At 31.5% G+C, this 21,541-nt stretch overlaps 1 protein-coding gene across 1 annotated transcript in view; it reads left to right on the top strand.

Annotated features, from left to right (window-relative positions):
- Window positions 1–149: 149 nt before the first annotated feature.
- Window positions 150–21,541, top strand: part of LOC130443162 (bridge-like lipid transfer protein family member 1) — a 37,248-nt gene continuing 15,856 nt past the window's right edge. The window contains 31 exon segments of the mRNA XM_056777662.1: window positions 150–575; window positions 630–773; window positions 829–1,103; window positions 1,158–1,527; window positions 1,575–1,819; window positions 2,267–2,507; window positions 2,941–3,206; window positions 3,437–3,594; window positions 3,670–3,973; window positions 4,030–4,233; window positions 5,671–5,865; window positions 5,923–6,313; window positions 6,368–6,561; window positions 6,679–6,806; window positions 6,858–7,166; window positions 7,557–7,805; window positions 7,888–8,122; window positions 8,200–8,450; window positions 8,510–8,723; window positions 8,784–9,177; window positions 9,229–9,496; window positions 9,984–10,212; window positions 11,009–11,152; window positions 11,203–11,565; window positions 11,826–12,250; window positions 12,309–12,486; window positions 12,543–12,827; window positions 14,654–14,771; window positions 15,986–16,123; window positions 16,854–16,985; window positions 17,272–17,457. Of these exon segments, the coding sequence (XP_056633640.1) occupies window positions 341–575; window positions 630–773; window positions 829–1,103; window positions 1,158–1,527; window positions 1,575–1,819; window positions 2,267–2,507; window positions 2,941–3,206; window positions 3,437–3,594; window positions 3,670–3,973; window positions 4,030–4,233; window positions 5,671–5,865; window positions 5,923–6,313; window positions 6,368–6,561; window positions 6,679–6,806; window positions 6,858–7,166; window positions 7,557–7,805; window positions 7,888–8,122; window positions 8,200–8,450; window positions 8,510–8,723; window positions 8,784–9,177; window positions 9,229–9,496; window positions 9,984–10,212; window positions 11,009–11,152; window positions 11,203–11,565; window positions 11,826–12,250; window positions 12,309–12,486; window positions 12,543–12,827; window positions 14,654–14,771; window positions 15,986–16,123; window positions 16,854–16,985; window positions 17,272–17,457 (7,468 nt within the window). The 5' untranslated portion in view covers window positions 150–340.

Below are 21,541 nucleotides of genomic sequence, written 5' to 3'. Positions count from 1 at the left end.
CAAGTGTAGTTTGAGAAAAATCAACAATTTTTGTTTCTTAATAAGGGAAACCTGGAATTTCGTAATAACTGGCAATGTCGATATATTATGACGATGATTATACAGACTTTATTTAATCAATAATCATCAAATGTTTACCTAATGACAGATTTAATCAACTAATGTTTTTATCCGGAAAATAGTCATAGATCGTAATGATAAAAGGGGTCAAAAGTTATACCATTATCGTTGCAAGTGTAGTTTCTTAATGCACAATTATATTTGTGCAAAATGTAGTTATTTATAAAGCACATTAAATATATTTTTCTTAATAATAGTAGCAACAATTAGATATAATATAATGGAGTCTTCTACATTTTCTCCAGAGTATTTTACTCCAGTTTCCAATGTAACATCGAAGCATTTAAATTTAGATGACATCAAAATGGATTCAAACTTCGCAATGTTACTTTGTAGTTTGGTTTTCGCTGTATCTTGGGTCATATATATCACGTATTACAATTCTAGAGTTATTGGATATGTTATCACAAAAATTGTTAATAAACTATTTATTAGAGAAGGCTTTTTCAAAATAGGTAATATAATTATTTATAGTGTTTTAATAAATATTATAAAAAATCTACTTTTAGGATCTTTAACTTTAAATGCCCTCTCTGGGAAGATAATGTTCAGAGATGTGGTTTATATTACCCACGATTACACAGTGAGGGTTCAAGATGGTTATTTAATCTTTAGATGGTGGAGATCTTATGTTCCCAAGGATGTTAGTGAAGGTAAACTTCATATTATTAAAATAATCAATATTTCATTATATATTGATTTTTATAGATTTATCGCATTCTGATACAAGATTATCTGTAATGTTAAATGTATTTGAACTTCATGTTTACAACCGCTCAGAACTTTATTCGAGATTAGAAAAAGTTTTTGGTTTAAGTCCGACCATATTTCCAAATAATGAAAAACTTGATACAGACACTGAAAAAAATGAGGATGGTGCTCAAGTGGCTCCGAAAAAATCTTCAAAAAAGCAAAAACCGGAAGCTGCAATGGCAAAAACGTGGAGAGATTTGATACCAGTCATAAAGTGTGATGTTTCATCTGTTAGTTATTATAAATATTATTTTTTTGTGAAATATAAAATATTCTATTTACAGAGTCGTGTAGTATTTGGCAATCACTTAATTCCTACAACTCTAAGCATAACTTTTGAAGAGTCCCACTTTGTTTATTCTACCAAACCAGCAGTGTGCACCCTCGACAGATTTATGCATTTTGTTAAATGTAAAGCTGAAAATGTTAAAGTTATGTTAGCACCTAGTATTAAATATACAGGAATGTTAGACGATCCTCCAAGGTATATGGGTGAAGGTTTTGTACTGATGTCAACCAATGATGTGGAGTTATATTTTTACATGGATGAACCAGGATTAGTACCTGAAGAACCTGTTTTAATCACTTTAGCCAATGGAGAAATTGTGGAACCAAGTCCGCCACAATGGGGAATCGACATCAAATGTGGAAAAGGTATAATTAGAATATTTTAATGAATTGTTGTAAATTTTGTCTTTTAGGAACTGATTTTAGCTATGGACCTTGGGCTGACCGACAAAGAGAACACCTTTTCAAGTTTTTCTACCCTCAGGACTATTTACCAATGGAAGTAACTGTTCCACCTAAACCGGGAGAAAAAAGACAAATGCAGTCTTTTGATGTAAGATTATTGATGCAAAATGAAGCCACTATAGATATATTATTTACAAAAGATAAAGAAACTAATGCCGTTCACATCAATGTAGGTGCAGGGAGCTATTTGGAGGTAATTGTAACTAAAAAATATCACCTTTGATGAACAAGATGAACAGTTTTCATGGAATCTATTGTGTGAACATATTGAACTGCAAAATATCTATATAGCCCTCCATAAGCATTGTTGTCAGTACTGTACCATCTGTAGCTCATGACCTCTAATGAATTCTAATACTTTAAGTGCCTTCTAGGAAGTCATATCCTTGCTTCTACAAGAATTTATGTGTGCTTAAGACTGCAGGGAATTTTGTAACTAGCGAATGAATCTCATTAAGAGCTTGGCTCTAGAGGTGGAAGAGTTTTGTATGAGAGTCATTGAAAAGATTTTATTGTATGTATGCAATTATCACTATTTATAATGAAGAAATTCTGAACTACTCTACAGAATGTAGAAAAATGAATTTTTTTTATTGGATCCTTGTATAAGTTGACACAATCTTATACATATTTTCAATAGGTTACCATACCCTGGGTGACTTCAGAATCAGGTTACACAACCGTGATTAAAGGTCAACTATTACATTTGGAATCGACTACTAGTTTGCAGTTTCGAGATTTTGTTGAAAGCGAAACTTTGGAATTTTCGATTTTGTGTCACTATCCCCTTGTATGGAATGATCACCAGTTGTGGGAAGTTAACCTCACGGGATGTAAAGCCACTATTAATTTAATTTTCTTCCACAAATGGTTTTTCACAGGTAAGCTATTCCAAATATACAATGTCTCTTCAAGTTGGTACCATATATATGGAAAACTTGTTTATCATTAATTTTATGAAAAAAAGTTATACTTGATAAAAGATTCTGCATGTTTTATAATTTAAATTTCAATGATCAGATATAAAATTTTTTATATGAATTTTATTGTTTTATACTGTAACTTTTTTTATGTCCAGATTTCAGAAATAAATAACATTTTCAATTTTTCAATCTAAAACTAAAGGGAGTTATATAATAGTTACATCTTATGATTTTTTCTGGCAAATTTTAAATGCAATACTATACGGCTTATGAAATATTCTCACATATTTATCAAAATGGTAGTGTTAACATATATTGACTTTTTTCTTACCTTTTTTAGTTTTTATTAATATTGTCTCGCTCTGTTTGTGTATACTTTTTGTCATTTTAGATTTAATAAACGATTGGGCCTCAAAACAACGTCCAGATTTAATTAATTTTGTTCCATACACTTGGAGATTTGGTTTAACTTTGAAACATTGTGAACTAGTTACTCTAGTTAACCAATACAATTGGATAGATTGTAGCAGTGCAGGCCAAAGAAACCGATTAGAAAATACTCAGCTAGCATTATGTGCTCACTTTTTACATCTATCTTTTGATTTACCTTTTGATGAATACTTACCAATAACAGTACCAGTTAATTTGTCTATACAGGTAAGATAATATGAGTTTAAATTTATTTTACTACAGTGTTCTTAAAGTATTTCTTTTTATTCGACTTCTTTTCTATACCATAAATTGTTTTTGGTACATTTAATTAGTTTTATTCCTACTATTTTTGTTTTTTACTTTTCTAATATGTTTGCTGATCAGTGATTAATTTTTTTGATACTCTATTCCAACAAAATTATCTTTTTTATTTAATTATAAATTTATTTTTTTAGGGAGAGAGTATAGACTTGAGTTTATTTATTCCTGAATTCCACACCAGTCGTAATATAATTTTAGCTCTAGAAAAACATGCCAAAGTATTATCAAAAGATGGTTCAACTACCAAAAAAACAGAAGCTATACCAAAATGGAGAAATATGTGTCAAAAAAGGTATTAAATTAAAATGAACATAATGATTTATCTCACAAACTCACTATAAAAAATAAAACTATATCTTTTTTTTAGTTCCGGTTGGGTGGACTTCTGGTGGGTACCTATAGGAGCAATAAACATCATTTACACTTATCATCCGAGTCCCCCTCTAGGGCCTCAACCACAAGCTAACATTTCCACTCCAGTGAAAGAAGAAATATTGTTATCTCCGATACGATTTCCTCATCAGAGAAAAAATCGAAAACGTTCTCCGGATGGCACAAAGAAATTCGATCCGACAACTCTACCAGCTGATACGGTAAGCGTAGAACTGGAAATCGGACCCTCTGTTCTTCTTGTTTACGGAACTGCTTTGAAAAATTTTATGAATTTCAAGGTAATTGTTATACAATATAAAAATTTTCGTTTATAGATTTTATGTTATAATTTTAGGAAAACATTTTTGGGGAATTTCAAAGTTTCACAGATATGCAAAAGGTTGTCAACTTAGATGGGAGTAGCTCCGATTTAAAATCAGGAGATAGTGACAGCAGTATTCCATTAGAACTTCTGGAAGATTTTGATCACAGATACTACAGACCTCTAGCTGTGGATGTATCCATAATAATGCATGATATTCAAGCACATCTTCTGAAAGTAAGCAAACAAATTATTTGTCTTATCTGTAAATAGAAATTAATTATTAGTGCTATGAGAATTAGTATAATATAAAATGAAAGGAAGACCAAGGAGGTGCTGCACAGAATAAATAGAGATGCGAGGAAAAATTAGGAATAAGATGGTAAAGTAAAGTAAAACAAAAAATAGAAACGATTGGAAACAACTGTGGAAAAAGGATTCCACACAATCACTTAATTCCAAGAAACTTTACACCTGAAAAGGTAGTAAGGCATCAGGATTAGAAGAATAATACTATAACATACAAAAAAATATACAGAGAGGAGAATTTAGAACCAGTTTATTATAGTTAAATTAAGTGTGTAAAAAAGGGTAGTAAAAATATTGATACTCAATCAAATAGTATGAGGGGAAGAATATACTATACTTAATGGATATTAAAATAGTAGAAAAATGCTTAGAAAGAAAAGAGTAAAGCAACAAAACTTCATGTACTGTAGATATATTAAGTTGAAGATTCTTCTCTTTTGAGTTTATGATAATTTGCAATCCATACAAGAAGAGCAAAGAACTTTTATAACAGCTTTAAATAGTTACAAGAGAAAAACAAGAGATGTTCTTGGGTTATGTTTTGATTACATGCAAAATATTTCACAGCCATATATTTCAGTACAGAAAATGATATGATAAGCTTGCATCAAATTCTCATCATTTTTATTCAATGATTCAAGTCTTGGAACACTAAAGAAGCTATTAAAAAGAAAATACAGGTATTATAAACCAACAGAACTTCATATGCAGTGTAAATTGAAGGTTTGTATATGTGATTAAGGTGTTATGTACACCACAACCCAAATGATCTATGGGTCTCTTTTTCTCGCTGTGGCACTATAGACCCTCTAAAAAAAATTCAGAATGTGGGATGCCAGAGATCTTCGTTTTCTATTCTATATATTAATCTGCCCATTACACATAACGTCTTAAGGTGTCCATTGAGATGGCAGTGCCCCTACAAGACTACCTGTTAGTATTCTTAGATTTTTCTTGCCTACGTTGATACATTTAATCTGTATTCCCTGTTATTGTTTCGCAGGGGTAGCTCTGCCTGTCTCAACTCTTGTAATTTGTTTCAGTAACTGGTTTTTTCTTTATCTACGATCTTTTTAGCTTACGTAGCTTATACCACAAAAGGATTCATGTCTTAAAGTTACAAGTCTTAACACCAGGTATAATTTTAAAGATAATAAAGACCTATAATATTAAATTAAGGGACAGGTAAACTTCCAACAACTCTTAATTTAAATAAAATAAAATATTCCAATTATTAACATTTTTAATTATTTTCACAAATATATCATTACCTAATCCATAATCCCAACAACTTCTTAATATTTGTCTATTAAAAGTTCTATATCAATATATACAGTGTAGTCAAATAGTTTTTCCTTTTTTTAGAATTGTACTGAAAAGGATCCACCATGTCCAGTGATTTTATGCGAAAGATTGGGTTTCGAAATGAAGAAACGATATGACCAAACCGAATTACAATTATTATTGAGCCCTGCGGTGGTACTAGTTTCAGATAACTTAAACAGATCATCAAAAGATAAACATCTCAATCATGGAAAATTAACTTTATCATCATTACAAGTAAAAGTTTTATTTGAAAAAAACTGTTTTGAAATTAATATTTACTATAAATTTTAGATCCGCGGTCATGCCATGTTCTCCGACGTGGGTCAATCGTTAGATCAAGATACAGTGGAGTACGCTTGGTTGGTGGAAATGTTACTAGGAAAATTGAGCGGTAAAATAACAACAGCTCAACTCTATTCTATTCTGGCGTGTCTAGAAACTCTAATTTTGCTTATAATCGATGACGAAAATGAATTGAACAGTCCCAAAGATGATGTTATTTTGAGTCAACCGGTAGTAAAGAAGAAGAGTACACAATCTGTACAAAATGTTCACGTACAGCATGTACAACAAGCCATTCAGCAACTATTGCAACCGAAAAATAGCGCTAATGTTAGTAACAAGGCTGCACAAACCACCAATGTATCTAATAAGAGTGGTACACCTTTAGGAAATTTAGGAAGTAAACGAAATATTAAATATTAATACTCTGGAATAACTTTTTTTTGTTTTCTAGATACAAAACCATCTGTCAAAACAGACAAGAAAAAAGAAGAAGAAAAGAAAGGTTCAGTAAGAAGTAGTGTAATGACAACAATAGAAACTAATGAAAATTTAAGCGAGCACAAGTTGAAATATAAATTGAGTAGATTAGCAGTTGATGCAGTAGATTTTTGGCTTGTCGAATCTGGTGCTGCACTACAGATATGGGTAGGTTAAGAAACAACTGATTCTAATTCATATATATATATATATATATATATATATATATATATATATATATATATATATATATATATATATATATATATATATATATTTTTGTAGATGTCTCCTGTTCGATTAGCAACTTGTAATCTACACGGTAAACAAGTAAGCTCTGGTTTAAGCTGTATAATATACAGCATGTCTCTCCGACAACTCGTCTGGCATCCCCATAAATACAACCATTCCAAGTAACTAGACATGCATTATAAATATTTTTGGCTCACTCAATATTATTGTAGGGTTAATTATGACACCAACGATTTATGGTTAGAAGTGGGTGCTGTAAATTTGGGACCACTAATTATAGAATCAGCAATATCTGCAGACGTTAAGGAACCTAATCTGTTCAATGATCAACAAAAATTTTTGAAAATGCACGACGACCGTTGGAAAAAGTTGTGGTTTTTGTGGCCGAATTTGAATAAAACAACGGGAAAATGTGGATGTACGGGTGGTTGTTTATTTTTCGGAACCAATATCAATGGTACCAGATTTTTCAAACCCAGCAAAAAAGATTTAGAAGAAGGGATGAACGTCGCTGCTTTTCGGTAAGTTATAAATATTTCCTTCCTACTTTCATATTTTAATGAAGCTAGATAAGTTACTGAAACTTTATCTACATTATTAAGATTCTAGAATGTTCTTAGGGGTTACAAGATTTGAAAAGTGAAACGGTTTGGCTACAGATCACACAAAAGAAGGGAAATTTTGAAAAACGTGAAAATTATAAGTAAATATGATTTTTGAAGTACTACTACACCATGTTGGACCCAAACGCAAATTACCTCTAAACTAAGAACATAGCAATCTAATTATCGTTCTGGTGAATCTCATCATCAACAATTTACGTGATTCATGTTCGAGCATCCTTGCTTTTTAAAATTTCTTGTACCTACTAATACCTACTAAATATTGTTTTAATTCATATATTATTTTAGTGTGAATCCCCCTGGGAGAGACTTGGGATATGGTCAAAGTATTCTTCATGAAGGAATGTTAATATTCAGAACTCCCCCGTATATAGTATCAGAAATTACTCTCCAGGACAACCAAATGGGATTGAGACAGTCTAGAAAATATTGCGAAAGTCCCAAAATCATTCACCTGGAAAGAGAAAGATCAGTGGAAAAAGAAAATATTATCAGTGATAAGAAAGTTAACAGAAGGTTCTCATCAACGTCAATTAAGTAAGTTGGAATTTCTGGAATCGTTGGTGACATTCATTCTAAACACACTGTTTACACTACCACTGCACCACTTTGTTTTTAGGAGTGCTTTATTGAAAGAAGTTCCGTATTCTAGACTGATTGAAACCAGTCCCGCGAATTTACCTACGAAATTAGACAGCGATTCCAAGCTACAATGCGATAAGAGTAAATTAACAGTGGGTAGTGTTTCCTCGGAACCCCTACCTAAAAATAGCGTATCAGATTCAAAATTAGCCGTTGACTATTTTAGCGCCAACTCTGGGGACTTCAAAGAACAATATTCAATGACTCAAAGTGTAAGCATTACAAAAATAATTAATGTGCTAGTACTTGATGAATGGACTATATTTCTCATGCAACTACTGTGTTTTAGGGCCCTCCAAGCAGTGAAGTCCCAGTTTCTCCGCAATTAATGAATAAATCATTTGCCGGCTCCGAATCCAATCATTCCTTGAGTCGGATGAGTTCTGATGAAAGATTGAGAAAAGAAGTACAAAGGACTACATCCATGTCGAGCGAAAACCATTCTGAAGCTTTTTTTTCCGCAGATGAAGATATAAATTTGAATTCTAGAAGCTCTAGCTTGAGGAATTCAATTTTAAGCGCACGAGATCCGATAATGAGGTGATTTTATAATACATAAATTGTTATTTTGTGATCACTAATATTATCTATGGTTTCAGACAAGATAGTAATAGCGCTCCTACTCAAAGAAAAAAGTTTTCCAGTGAATTGAGTATAGCTACAGACATAAACGGATTGCCTCATAAATTAGCGACTGGACAAATTATTACACCAAACAGTGTACAGGACACATATAGATTGAAATTATCGACCCATAGAAGTGATCACGAGATACATACCCCGGAACATAGAAGTTTTGTTGCGGGAAAGCAAGTAAGTACCAGATCATTTAAGAAGCTTGTTTGAAAGTGATAGTTGCTTTTTTTTTTAAAGTTTGATGATCATCAACGAACAGTTCAAGGACTTGTAACTCCTCACCGTTATCCTACAGTGCGATCTGTTAGTCCAAAACCTATACCGGTATCCTATGACGAGAGCGATTTATTGGAAAATTCTACTGATGATATTGACGACGCCCTCGCCGATTCCTCTGACAGTTATAGCAATAATAGTTACGTGTCAGCTATAGGAAGTCAAGAAGATTTTACTTTGGTCGATTTACATATGCAGGTTAATAGATTAATAGTCGACTCACCTATGTTGATGTCCAGTTACGTTACCCATTTGACACAGGTTAAGTGTAACAATTGGGGCAGTAACGGACAGGTCGATCAGTTTTCTCAACATATGTTCGAGAAGAATGTTGATAATAAGTTGGTATACATTGGTACGTATTATTTTAAGTCTGTTATATATTATTAAATTCATTTTGTGGTAGGTGGTAGATTTGTGCCTAATATGGAAACTGTCAATGATGGCATAACATCTCTAAAAATGGTATCTAGATCAGATAATAACAAAACACCTACTTCACCTTTTATGTATGTTTGGGATCAGGAAGAATTAGAAAACGAGTCCGGGTCTTTTCAAGAAGAAGAACTATTGGGTAATCAAAATGATGGTTGCTCTAGGACTACCTTAATTGTTAAATTGAAAGGAGATTTGGATGTTATGATTAGTCCATTACTTTTGGAAACTCTACAAAGGTAAAGTAATATCTGGTGTTGGGGATCTATAAGTAAGATAACTCATATAAGTAGAGTTAACTTATAATTTACACTAAAATATGGTTGAAAACGGGTTTTAAGGCGACAAATTAGCTTTGAATATAAAAAATGACTGGTAACCAATAGAGATTTAATCACTTCAGATCTTATCTAGTTTATCAAAACCTCACAGAGCTCTCTTGAACACAGCTTCGTTAATTAATTAGCAGTCTTTTTCTTTTATAGAATAAGAAAAACGGGCAGAGATTTCTACCTGCTTAAGTAGAACTTGTTGTTTTGGTTGTCTACCTCGCAGGAAAATAATCAAATAATAGAAATCCAAAAAATAAGACAAATAAATCAGACAAAATTTTGTTTCTGGTTCATATTTATCAATATTGACTAAAAAAAAAGGAAATTAGTTCACAAAATTATGCACTTGATAATGTATTAAATATTTTCAAAGATGATCATAGATAATTTTTAGATTTATAGATGCTCTAACTCCAACAGTGGCCAACTTACATCCTCTAACTGTTATAAATCACCTTCATACTTCTTGTATCGGGCAAGTTGAATCCGCTAATATTTTAAAAACTACAGAAAATGTCGCCAAATTGTGTCAACCTCCCAATGAAGATAATAAAGTAAAACCGATGAATGTGTATGAGGAAACAGTTAAAACTCAACTACAAGCAGCAATTTTTTTGCCCAAGGTACGTTAGTTTTGCACAAAATATTATCACGTAGAGGAACATCCTTGAGTTTCTTTTTATTGTGTTTTTCATGACAATTCCTAAACTATTCATATTACTAGGTGTACTTGAATATATATTTCTACTTATATATAAATATTGTCTTAATTTTAGGTCTCTCTTAATTGAAACTTCGTTTTAAAACAGATAAAAATCTTGACCTTTCGACCTAATGCAGTCTGTATCAATATATATATAAGCACATGACACATGTATACCGTAATTAGTTTATTATTCCCCTGTGACTCTTGACAGTTCCTCGGATCTCTCCGTTCCTTCATTAGAATTTAAACCGTCAAAAAATTATTTCATTATAGTACTTGACAACGTTGTAACTACTTATCACAATAGGCCTTATAGGTTATAATAATATTTCTGGGAATTACAAGAAGTAATAAGAGTGCTGTGATGCCAATTTTAATTCAGGGATGAAACATTTTCTAGATGAAATTTTTGTAATAACAATTTCTGTTGATATGAAATATTATAATTAGTATTAATTATAATACTTTTTATTATTATTTTTAGATAGTTCAACTTTGAATTTGTTTAAATAATAATAAATAATTGTTAAAATAAGAATCATAAAAAAATTGTATTCTTAATTATTTTTTAATAAATTTTTATCTGACTTGAAACAAAAAGGATAAATCTTCAAAAAATTAATTTTACCTTGACCCTTCGATCAAGATATTTTATAAAAAAAATTATTCATTATAATATTTCAAATTGAATGTACTAATTGTGTTTGTTTTAGGTGAATGTTACTCTACTGCAAGTATCAATTGTTGAAGAGATTATTTCCTTCTCTGCATTGGACAATATTAAAGATCTGACTTGCGTTTCGTTGTTTTCTGTTTGTTTTGACAACATTACAGTCAAATTGCATTGCGACAAACAGGTAAAATGCCGAAATCAAATCCGAACAATATCGAAGCTTCCACTTTTCAGGCTAAAGAAGTACTACAGAAATTCCTGAGACCAGCTGTGGTGCGCAGTGGTAGCAAAAAAGGAGCAAATAGAGCAAAAATACTACTTGGTTTTCAAACAAATACGAATTCCGACGTTATACAGTGCGATCCAGTGTTTATCGAAAGTTGTGAAAAACAACAACAGCAATTAGTCATTAGTTTGAATATAGGTAAAATGCACGCTCAATTAAGAAGATTGCGAAACGAAAGTTCACTGTTAGATGATGCTATCATCACTGCTATACCCAATTATAAATCAAAAGTATTATTTACACCTACCAAAGTTAGGTCGTTGTATAGAGGAATGGAATATTACTTACAGTCGCCGGATTGTGAAAATACGGTAACTAAATTGTTAATTTGTGATTAAATTATCACTAATTGGAATTTCTGGAACCGTTGGTGATATTTATTCTGAACACACTGTTTACACCACACCAACACTCACAGTTACACAATGTAAGGTAAACTATCTCTGAAGACGATAACTTGGTTATCGAAACGCGCGACAGACAATGTAATTGTGAGTGTTAGTGTAGTAGGAATGTAAACATATGTTCAGTATTAAATTATCGCATTTTTTATAATTAAATATTTTTATAGAATATTCTTTCTGATGATATAAGCATCGACGACAAACTGGGTTTCATAATGTTTGAATGTGGTTTGGAAGGAGTCACAATAAAAATAGTAAAAAAATCCTTGTTTGAACATGTCGAAGATGATTCTCGTCCGCAGCAAATTCCAGAAAATGTTGAAAATTCCGATAAATCCATCCACACCACTCCCAGATTATCAGAAAACAAAGTCCAAGGACTCCTAACGCCTAAACTTAAAGAAAAAGACAGAAAATCGACCCAAGAAGATGTACCTAATAAATCAGACTATGATGCTGAAAATAAGGAAATAATTCCAGTTTCTAAAGACAACGGAAATGTATCATCTTGTATCATTGAGTTTCGTGTAGTGTGGTTCAATTTTGCAGCACCTCCTAGAGCTCCTATAACCAGAAAGATAGATTATACAAGGTAAGTAAAATTAATAATTAAAAGAATTCTATGTTCTCTATTAATATATAATTTTTAGATTAGACTGGAATTTATTGAGCACGGCTTCACCTGCGATTAACGCTTGGATGAATCCAAGTAACAGATTAGCGATTAGAGTAGTTCATATGGTCCGAACTATGTACAAACGATCTACTGCTACTATAGCTTGTTTGATGGCTGAAGCACTCGAAGGACAGAGAATTACACTAACTAAGGTAATGTTAGCTAAATAGGTTATTTAGACTCTATTTTTTATTAAATCTGTTTTTAGAGTCGTTACGGCAAGTTAACTCCGTTAGCTCAAACTTTACAAGAAGATCCAAGTTTGCAACTATGTTCAATTTTACAAAAATATTATTTAGACGCCGAACCGTCTCAAATAGAATTAAATTTACGTGAATCCGAAATACCGCCGTTGTTTACTCTGCGACAAGGTGTAATTGTTCTTAGCAGACAATGGAAAAACACTCTGTATACTCCTCTAATGCCTCAACATTCGATAAAGAGTAGAATAAAACCAGTCAATGTTACTATCACTGTACCTGATATACAAGAGGTGAGCAGTGATTTTATTTGTAACAATTTGTGTGACTAATTTTTGATTTTAAATTAATCAGCTTTGAAAAATGTCATTGAAGATTAAAAAAATATATATTTTAATCCTTTAAGGACAATTACAAGATACCTTCTGGCTCAAATACAAAGGTGAATAAGAAAATTAGATGTTTTTAAATTCTTACCGCACTTTTTTTGAAAATATACACTACTCTCCAAAAATAAAATGAAAGTAAAGTTGATGTGATATGAAATAAAGTCCTCAGATACGTCTGACTGTCTGTTCGTGGTTAACTCAAAAACTACTGAACGGATTTTCATTGGACTTTCACCTATAGATGGAGTGATTCTTGAGGAAGGTTTAAGTATACAATTTGTCAGAATTTTATATAAATTGATTGAAATATAATGATTTTTGTTGAATAAATCAAGCTAGAAAATTTCATTGGAAACATTTACTAATTCTTCTAATAACTTACAAATTAATCCACATAATTTTCAAAGAATTTTTCCACTCCATGTAAAGACAATCGTTTGTTTTTGATACGTGGAAAAAAAATATATCATTTGGGATAAATCAGGGTTTTATAATTGACGACTAATGAACTTAATCTTCTGACTACAGAAAAAAATCAATTATTCAAGCAGCAGTGTGAGAGGTTGTTGCATTGTCATAATAAAGAATGTTTTGACATTCACCAAATTTTTCCATTGACTTTTGGTAAACTGATGGTTGTGTAGAATTTGAACTTTACCAATTTTTATAATTTTTTTTAACATTTCAACATCAATCGACTCCAACCTAATTTTGAACATTGATCAGGTTATATATATATGGGATCTAAGGTAGAAAAAGTTGTAAAACTACATATTTAATTTATTAAAAACTAAGTGAAAATAACATTTGAACTGATATCTTGCGATACTGCTATTATTAATCGTACTTAATAACGTTGAATCTATAACCAGAAGCATTTCTAGAAAGTTTTATTTGACATAACTTCTATCTGCACATTTGGATTGAAACCTTACGATACTACTACGAATGTACTTACTTACAAGCGTTTAAACCATGACCAGAAGCATTTCTAGAAAGTTTTATTTGGAATAGCTTGTATCTGATCATTTGAATTAATTTTTTACCGCCCCTCGTATATAGTCGATAGCCGAAAACAGATTTATTTTGGACTGTAGTGTATATAAATTGTACTTAATCTGATTTTTCATCCCTTTATTTTGAAATTATTTTTATCGTCAAAATTTTTCTCTAATTTCACAATGAACATTCATCCTGATGTAAAAACTTTTAATATATGGGACAAACTGTTATTATACTAATACTAATGAAACTTAATCTTTTTTTGTGTTTCTTAGGTAAACCAAAATTATGAAATTGGCTATAAAGTTCAAAGACACAGTAAGGAAATTGTTTAAACCATAGATATGGATCTTTGTTTAGGCCATTGCTTTTCTTGTCACGGCACTAACACATTTTCGGTGCTATAAACAATTAGAGCTTTAAAACGAGTAACTTATATTAAGTATTAATTCGATTTAGCGAAAAACAAAAAATATGTTTTTCGCTAATCGAACTGGTAGATAACACTTTTGTTGCTAATTTTTGGAAACAATACTGGTTAATTTGTAGTGCGGTATTTTCTATAATTTTCCAAATAATAGCAAGTTATTTTTTTAACCGTAGCACCAATCAACAAAAAACATTTTTTTTTATTTATTGTGCTTACCCAACAGGTCACACACTTTTTTATCGGTTCTTCTATTTAAAACTTATCACCATGTTTTTGTGCTTTTTTTATCACTAAACAGGAAACGTGCATGACGGACGGTGAGGTGAGCGGTAATGAAGAACCTGATATAACCGACGAACATGCGCGGTTGCTACATGCCGGTATCATTCTTAAGCCAAACGCTCATAGAAACATGGGTAGGTTAGAAATAATCATACACATAGTAGTGCTGTCATTTTTTTTATTTTTGAATTTCAAATCATTTTTATGTGGCACTCAATAAGTACAAAATGCTTCAGAATTATTAACACATTGTATAGTTGAAAGCATCAGAATACAGTGAAACTTGGTTAAGTGAGACCTGGATAGATGAGAAACCTCCATAACTGGAACTCATGCTGAGGTTCTAACACTGAATTACCTCTGTTAGTGGGACTTATCATCATAGTTACCTCTATAACATAAACAGCGATTGAATTTTATTTGCATAAACTTCTGCATAACTAACCTTCATTTCTAGTTCTGCTTCAAAGTCATATGAATGACAGTATTCTATTAATCTATTACTCCAAATAAAAAATCTCATTTTGCTAGATTAGACTATTTGGGGAATCGTTTTGGCTTTCTAGCCACTCTACATCTATATCTAGAAAAATATTTTGTACAGTACTCTGCATCTCATTCTTCTACCTCGAAAATAAGTAGAATCTTCCGAAAGGAGATTTTTGTCTCATTTCCCAAGATGCTAGTACCACTTCTTCGAAAAACCTAATCCTTTTGCTAGAATGGGTAGTATGTTCGCAGAGTAGAAGCTCTGTAGTCTCTATGATTTGCTCGCAGAATCTACAATTATCGTCCTCTGTCGTGCCTATAACCTAACCTATTGTCTTGAGGTGGTATTATACTACCAGTTTAATATCCTTTCTGGATATCACGACAAGTTTTCAGACTTAGCTGATATGGATATGAATCTTTTGGATTATCTTAGACCTGGAGTGTTTCTCTATTTGATCCTTTAGCTATTCGTTCAGTTCGGTGTTGATATGACATCTCCTGAAGCCAAAGAAGAGCTCTGGTTCAAAATATATCTACTTCCTCATTGCCTGGTGTACGCCGATGGCCTGATAACCATATAAAAGTTACTTAGCTTCTGTTAGCTATTCTTTTAGAGTTTCTTCATACCCCCACGCTTGGTTAAATTTAAATTATTTTTAAATAAATGCTGCTCTATAAAGTTTAATTTAGGTGGCGTCATTTTATAAGTCAAGCCCGAGATTTTTTGAGATTTATCTTATCCTGTCTGTGTAGTTTGCTTGGATGTATTATTAACAGCAACAAAAATAGATATAATGCACGCTATTACTTCTTATTTTTGTAACACGCTGTTACAATACATTTTTTTTTTATTTAGTTCAAAACAAAGAGATTTTTGGTACTTTACAACCGTCACCACATATATCAAGATTAGGGGATTCATCAAGTACGACACCACAAGTAGCTGTAGTATCTGAAGGTGTTGAAAGTATTTTAACATCACCAAGTCCACCAAGTACGTATATATAATAATTTTTTGTTACTTCTGTATGTATGAATAAAATGTCTTTGCTATAATTTTTTGTGCTAACTCAATACATGTTTTGCTAATTGAAATTTATTGCAATGCTTTCAAAATACACCCCTCGAAGTAGTAATATAAGTTTGGAGAGAGGAAAAAGTCAACCGGACTAATATCAGGAAAAACCCGTAGCTGTTCCTACTTTCTGATATAATTCTTAACATACTGTTTAATTATTTAATTTTTTATATTTTAAGGGGTAAATATTTTTTATGTGCTACTTAATGTGTTATATGTTTCGCTATAGATTGAACAAAATAGAAATAACTTAATTCAGAAGTACAAATTGTTACAAAATGTTATGTCTATCACTAGTAATTTGCCCTTTAAAAGTATGTATGTATCGAATATTCTGGAGCTGTTTTGACAGTGTAAAATATATATAATTTCTTTTTAAATTCGGGAATAAGGAAGCTACGGTGCTTTAAAAGAATGTTATTTAGTTTGTGATTTTATATTTTATACTAATTGGTCAACTAAGACCATTTAACAGTTGTAACCGATTAAATAGAACAATTAAAGAAAGGTAAATCTATCTTTCTTAGTTTTTTTACCACTTCTGATTACAAATAAAATTCATAATTAATTGTTTTTCCTTTCTAATTATTTTTCTTTTGTTCAATTTGCTCTTGTATGTTTATTAACTCTGGTGGGGTTGTTACAGTACCTCACAGAAAACGTAGAAAGAGTGTCTTACCGCCTCTCCAACCTCCTAACAGCAGCAGGGCTAGTGTCGTCTTGCCGCTTTTAACTAATGCTAACCTGTTTGCAGCTAAACGTCAAGATGATAATTTATGTGAGTGTACTGAAACTGTTTTACAGATTTATATACAGAAAGTATTTTTCACTATCAATGTTAGAAAAATTTTGTCCTAAAGATTTTAACATATCTAGTCGTTTCTCCTTCCCCATCAAGTACTAAGCTTCAAATTTCTTGAAAATAATTATGAAAATCTACCCTTAGTGTTTCATAAATGGAAAACAGTGTTATGTAAAAAAATTCTTTTTCTGTGTATATATCTGGTTAATATTAAATTTCGTTTGGATTTAAATCAAAGTAATTTGTACCTTTTGTTTAATAGGTTATGGTACCTTACGTGGAGATAAAGCATTTGCAACATTAGGTTCCGATCCTAGTGATGTCTGTAGTCATTCAAGTCCAGAATTACCATCCAGTCCTTTGCACAGAAATTTAGCTCATGAACATTCTTCAGAAGACTTGTACAGTTGGATGGCTAAGCAGGATGCCGTAACATCAAATTTAGAAGGTAGAATGCATTGAATATAATAGAATTAATTAAAGATTTATTTAATATTGTTTTTAGTTTAAAAATGTATTGAAGTAAATCACCAATATTCATATAATAAATTAATACTTTTATGTAAATTTTTGGAAAATATTAATTAACATATTCTACAACAAAAAAATTAGATTTCTTCAATTGCATAGACTTTTTTAAATGTTTATGTTTCTAAATCGCCTTGATTTTAGATCTCTTCCGATTTAAAATATTTTGATAAAGACTGAAAGTAATCGAAACGTTAAATTTTTACCTGACTTAAAAAAACTAACTCCAAACCAGAAGAAACCTAAAATCATGATAATTTAGAAACATAACCAAAAAAATAGTATTACTTCTCTAGAACCCTCTATGCCCTTTCGAGTGTCGAAATATTGGAATTTTAGTTTTTCCGATCCGCTGCTACTTCATTCATTTGCTATATTCTTTTCCCTTGACTTCCTCTTTCCTTTCGCTACTTGTAACCGAATTTTCCTATGTCTTCCTCTTTCCTTTCGCTATTTGTAGCCAAGTTTTCCTGGGTATTTCTCATTCCTTTCGCTACTTGTATACAAGTTTTCCTGGGTCTTCCTCTTTCCTTTCGCTACTTGTAGTCAAATTTTCCTGGGTCTTCCTCTTTCCTTTCGCTACTTGTAGCCATGTTTTCCTGGGTCTTCCTTATTTTCTTATACAGTGCTTTTCAGATAAAAGTATCCACCTTTAATAACTTTTGTAATACTGGTATTTAGAAAAAATCCAAAAACACGTCAATTTATGTTGGAAGGGGCAAGCATTATGGCTTATTTAAACTTACTGGAAAAGCCACCCCCTCACCCCTAGCAGCATCCCCTTCATTTTTTTAAATTACTTTTCATATTTTTTATGTAAAATTTGGATACTCCTCTTTCAGCTGATTTCAAAAATGTATAATACTTGTAGGTTAAGGTGGTTAGTTTATGAGATAAACAATTTCTCTTTTAAGAGCACAAATTTTACTTATTATTTACTTTCACCTTATTTGCCTGTACTAAAATGGGTTGTACAACAGTTCAAACTCTTTAATCTTTTTAACTGTGCTATTTATTATGAAGTTACAATAAGTGTTCAGAATGAGTACCATTCACTTCCATACAATGGTATAATCTATTTTGAAATGCCTCTCTGACATTGCTTAATACGGCTGGATTTAATTGTCGACATTCATTTTCTATCCTCTCTCGTAAATCATCCAGAGATTCTGGTTCGGTAGCATAAACTTTTGTTTTTAAATACCCCCATAAAAAGAAGTCTAGGGGTGTTAAATCCGGTGACCTAGGTGGCCACTCCATCATCTGCCCCCTTCTACCTATCCAACGAACGGGGAATGATTCGTTGAAAAATTGTCGGACAGGCATAGCATAGTGTGGGGGAGCTCCGTCTTGTTGAAATACCAGTAAATCTTCGGAAAGGTTATCATCATTTTCTATTATTGTTGTAATACGTGGGTCAACCCCTTCCCTGAGTAACTCAAGATATGATTCACCATTTAAATTTCCGTTGATGAAGAAAGGTCCGACAATGTGGTCACCTAGGATACCACACCAAACGTTTAACTTTTGGGGATGTTGTGTATGGAATTCACGCATAATATGTGGATCACTTTCAGCCCAATATCTACAATTATGCCTACTTACTAAGCCATTTAATGACCATGAGCATTCATCAGAAAAGCAAATATTGTTTAACAATTGTGGATTGTTATTGATAATTTGCGTCATTGATTCGCAAAACTCTAGACGACGATCAAAATCATCTTCATTCAACTCGTGCACCAACTTAACTTTGTATGGGTGGTACTTGAATTTATGTAGAACTCGGAAAACTGTAGAAGATGAAACACCGATCGCTCTACTTATTGTTGACAACGATTGGGGTTGTTGAGCCTCCAAGCTGACTTGCCCTAAAATTGCCACTTGGTTTGCTTCGTTATTTACGAGTCCCTCTCGCTTATGCACTTTATTGCAAACAGACCCTGTTGTGGTAAATTTCTCCATCAGTTGAATTACATACTTATGAGTTGCATGTCTTCCGTCATGTAATTCGTTAAATATTCTAGCAGCAGCTCTTGCACAATTATTATTTTGGTAGTATAAACGTACAATTTCAATTCTTTCTTGCAAAGAGTAAACTATTTCATAGAAACAAAATAAATAATGTATCAAATTACACTATCAATAGTCACTACAAATTCTAGTTGACAATGTCAAACTTTAATAAAAAGTAGAGTTTTTTGTTGTTTGGATTTTTTAAGTAGAATAAATAGTACAGTTAAAAAGATTAAAGAGTTTGAACTGTTGTACAACCCATTTTAGTACAGGCAAATAAGGTGAAAGTAAATAATAAGTAAAATTTGTGCTCTTAAAAGAAAAATTGTTTATCTCATAAACTAACCACTTTAACCTACAAGTATTATACATTTTTGAAATCAGCTGAAAGAGGAGTATCCAAATTTTACATAAAAAATATGAAAAGTAATTTAAAAAAATAGAGGGGATGCTGCTAGGGGTGAGGGGGTGGCTTTTCCAGTAAGTTTAAATAAGCCATAATGCTTGCCCCTTCCAACATAAATTGACGTGTTTTTGGATTTTTTCTAAATACCAGTATTACAAAAGTTATTAAAAGTGGATACTTTTATCTGAAAAGCACTGTATATTTTTGCTACTGTCACTTATAAGGCTTGGTGGTGTTCTCATTATATGTCCATACCAGTTTAAACTATTTTGTTTCCTATTTAAGATTTCTATAATTACCTCATTTCTTATCCTATCCATCCTCGTTTTTCCTGCTATTGTCCTTAGTTATTTCACTATTCTACCTCATGTCTTTTTGTTCACTACCGATGTTTCATTTCTATGTATTAACGTGGGTACACTGTCATCGACTTCCATTATTAAATCTTCCCCAAGTTCTTTTTTTTATTTACTACCATCCTTTTGCATTTCTTTATATTCACATCCATTCTCAGGTTTTCTATTGCCCTTATCCATATGTCTATTTTTTCTTCCATTTTCTTATATCTGCTGATTTCTATATCATCTGCTGATACTAATCCGTGTATTTTTACCGATTATAGGTTTCTGTAGCCAATTATTGTCTCCAGTTTATAGTCTTTTTCTTTTATTGTTTTTATCATTTCATCCACGACAAGTTTAAATAGACTTATCTTCTTGTTTTACTACCATCTCCATCCTAAACTCCATCGATCTTCTTCAGTCTATTTAAACTTTTCCTCTTACTATTATTCCTTTTTTTATCTGTGTTATTTTTCTATGGATTCCTATTTTCCTCATACTATTCCATAACATTTTTCATGTTATATGTAGCTCTCCTTCCTTTGCTCTTTGACCTTCTTTTTTCCCTGAGTCTGGTTCTGTATCCTCATTGTTCCTTTTCAGGATTTTTTCATTTCGCTGATTCCCAATATATTTATTTCATTTACCTACATTCCTATTATGAGTTTTCACATTTTATGATGTAAAATTCCATGTACCTCTAGCGATTTTCTCTTCTAGTTTGTGTTTCTGTGAGCACTAAGAAGAAGATGAGACCATTGTTTTGATTTTGTTTACTGTATTTTCAATGCTAGTGCTATTTTTACAAAAAAAATTAGTATTACAAGAAAATTTCGTGGAGAATATTTATTTCTAATAAGTACAGCTGAACCTGACAACATAAAGTATGGTAAAAGTTACTCTTCGGTAATTGGTATACTTATATAATGCATATTTATATCTAAAATATGTTTCCAAATTTCATAATTTGAATTTTCATTGTGTCATTATGTTAGTTGAAATAATTTGTATAAAATAATTTTTATATATATTTTCATCTAAAAAAACTATATATACCATTTTTTTATGTCAGCTTCTATATATAATATTTTTTAATGCATCTAAATGTTCTTGATTTTAGGTCACTTCTGTTTTAAAATTAGTTTTTTTTGATAGTTTTTAAAAGAAAGATAAATTTTTAAAAACTATCAAAAAAAAACTAATTTTGAAACAGAAGAAACCTAAAATCAAGGACATTTAGA

The sequence above is a fragment of the Diorhabda sublineata genome, chromosome 4 (genome assembly GCF_026230105.1).
Source record: "Diorhabda sublineata isolate icDioSubl1.1 chromosome 4, icDioSubl1.1, whole genome shotgun sequence".
In the NCBI taxonomy this organism is placed as follows: domain Eukaryota; kingdom Metazoa; phylum Arthropoda; class Insecta; order Coleoptera; family Chrysomelidae; genus Diorhabda; species Diorhabda sublineata.
This window is presented reverse-complemented; position numbering and strand designations above follow the sequence as displayed.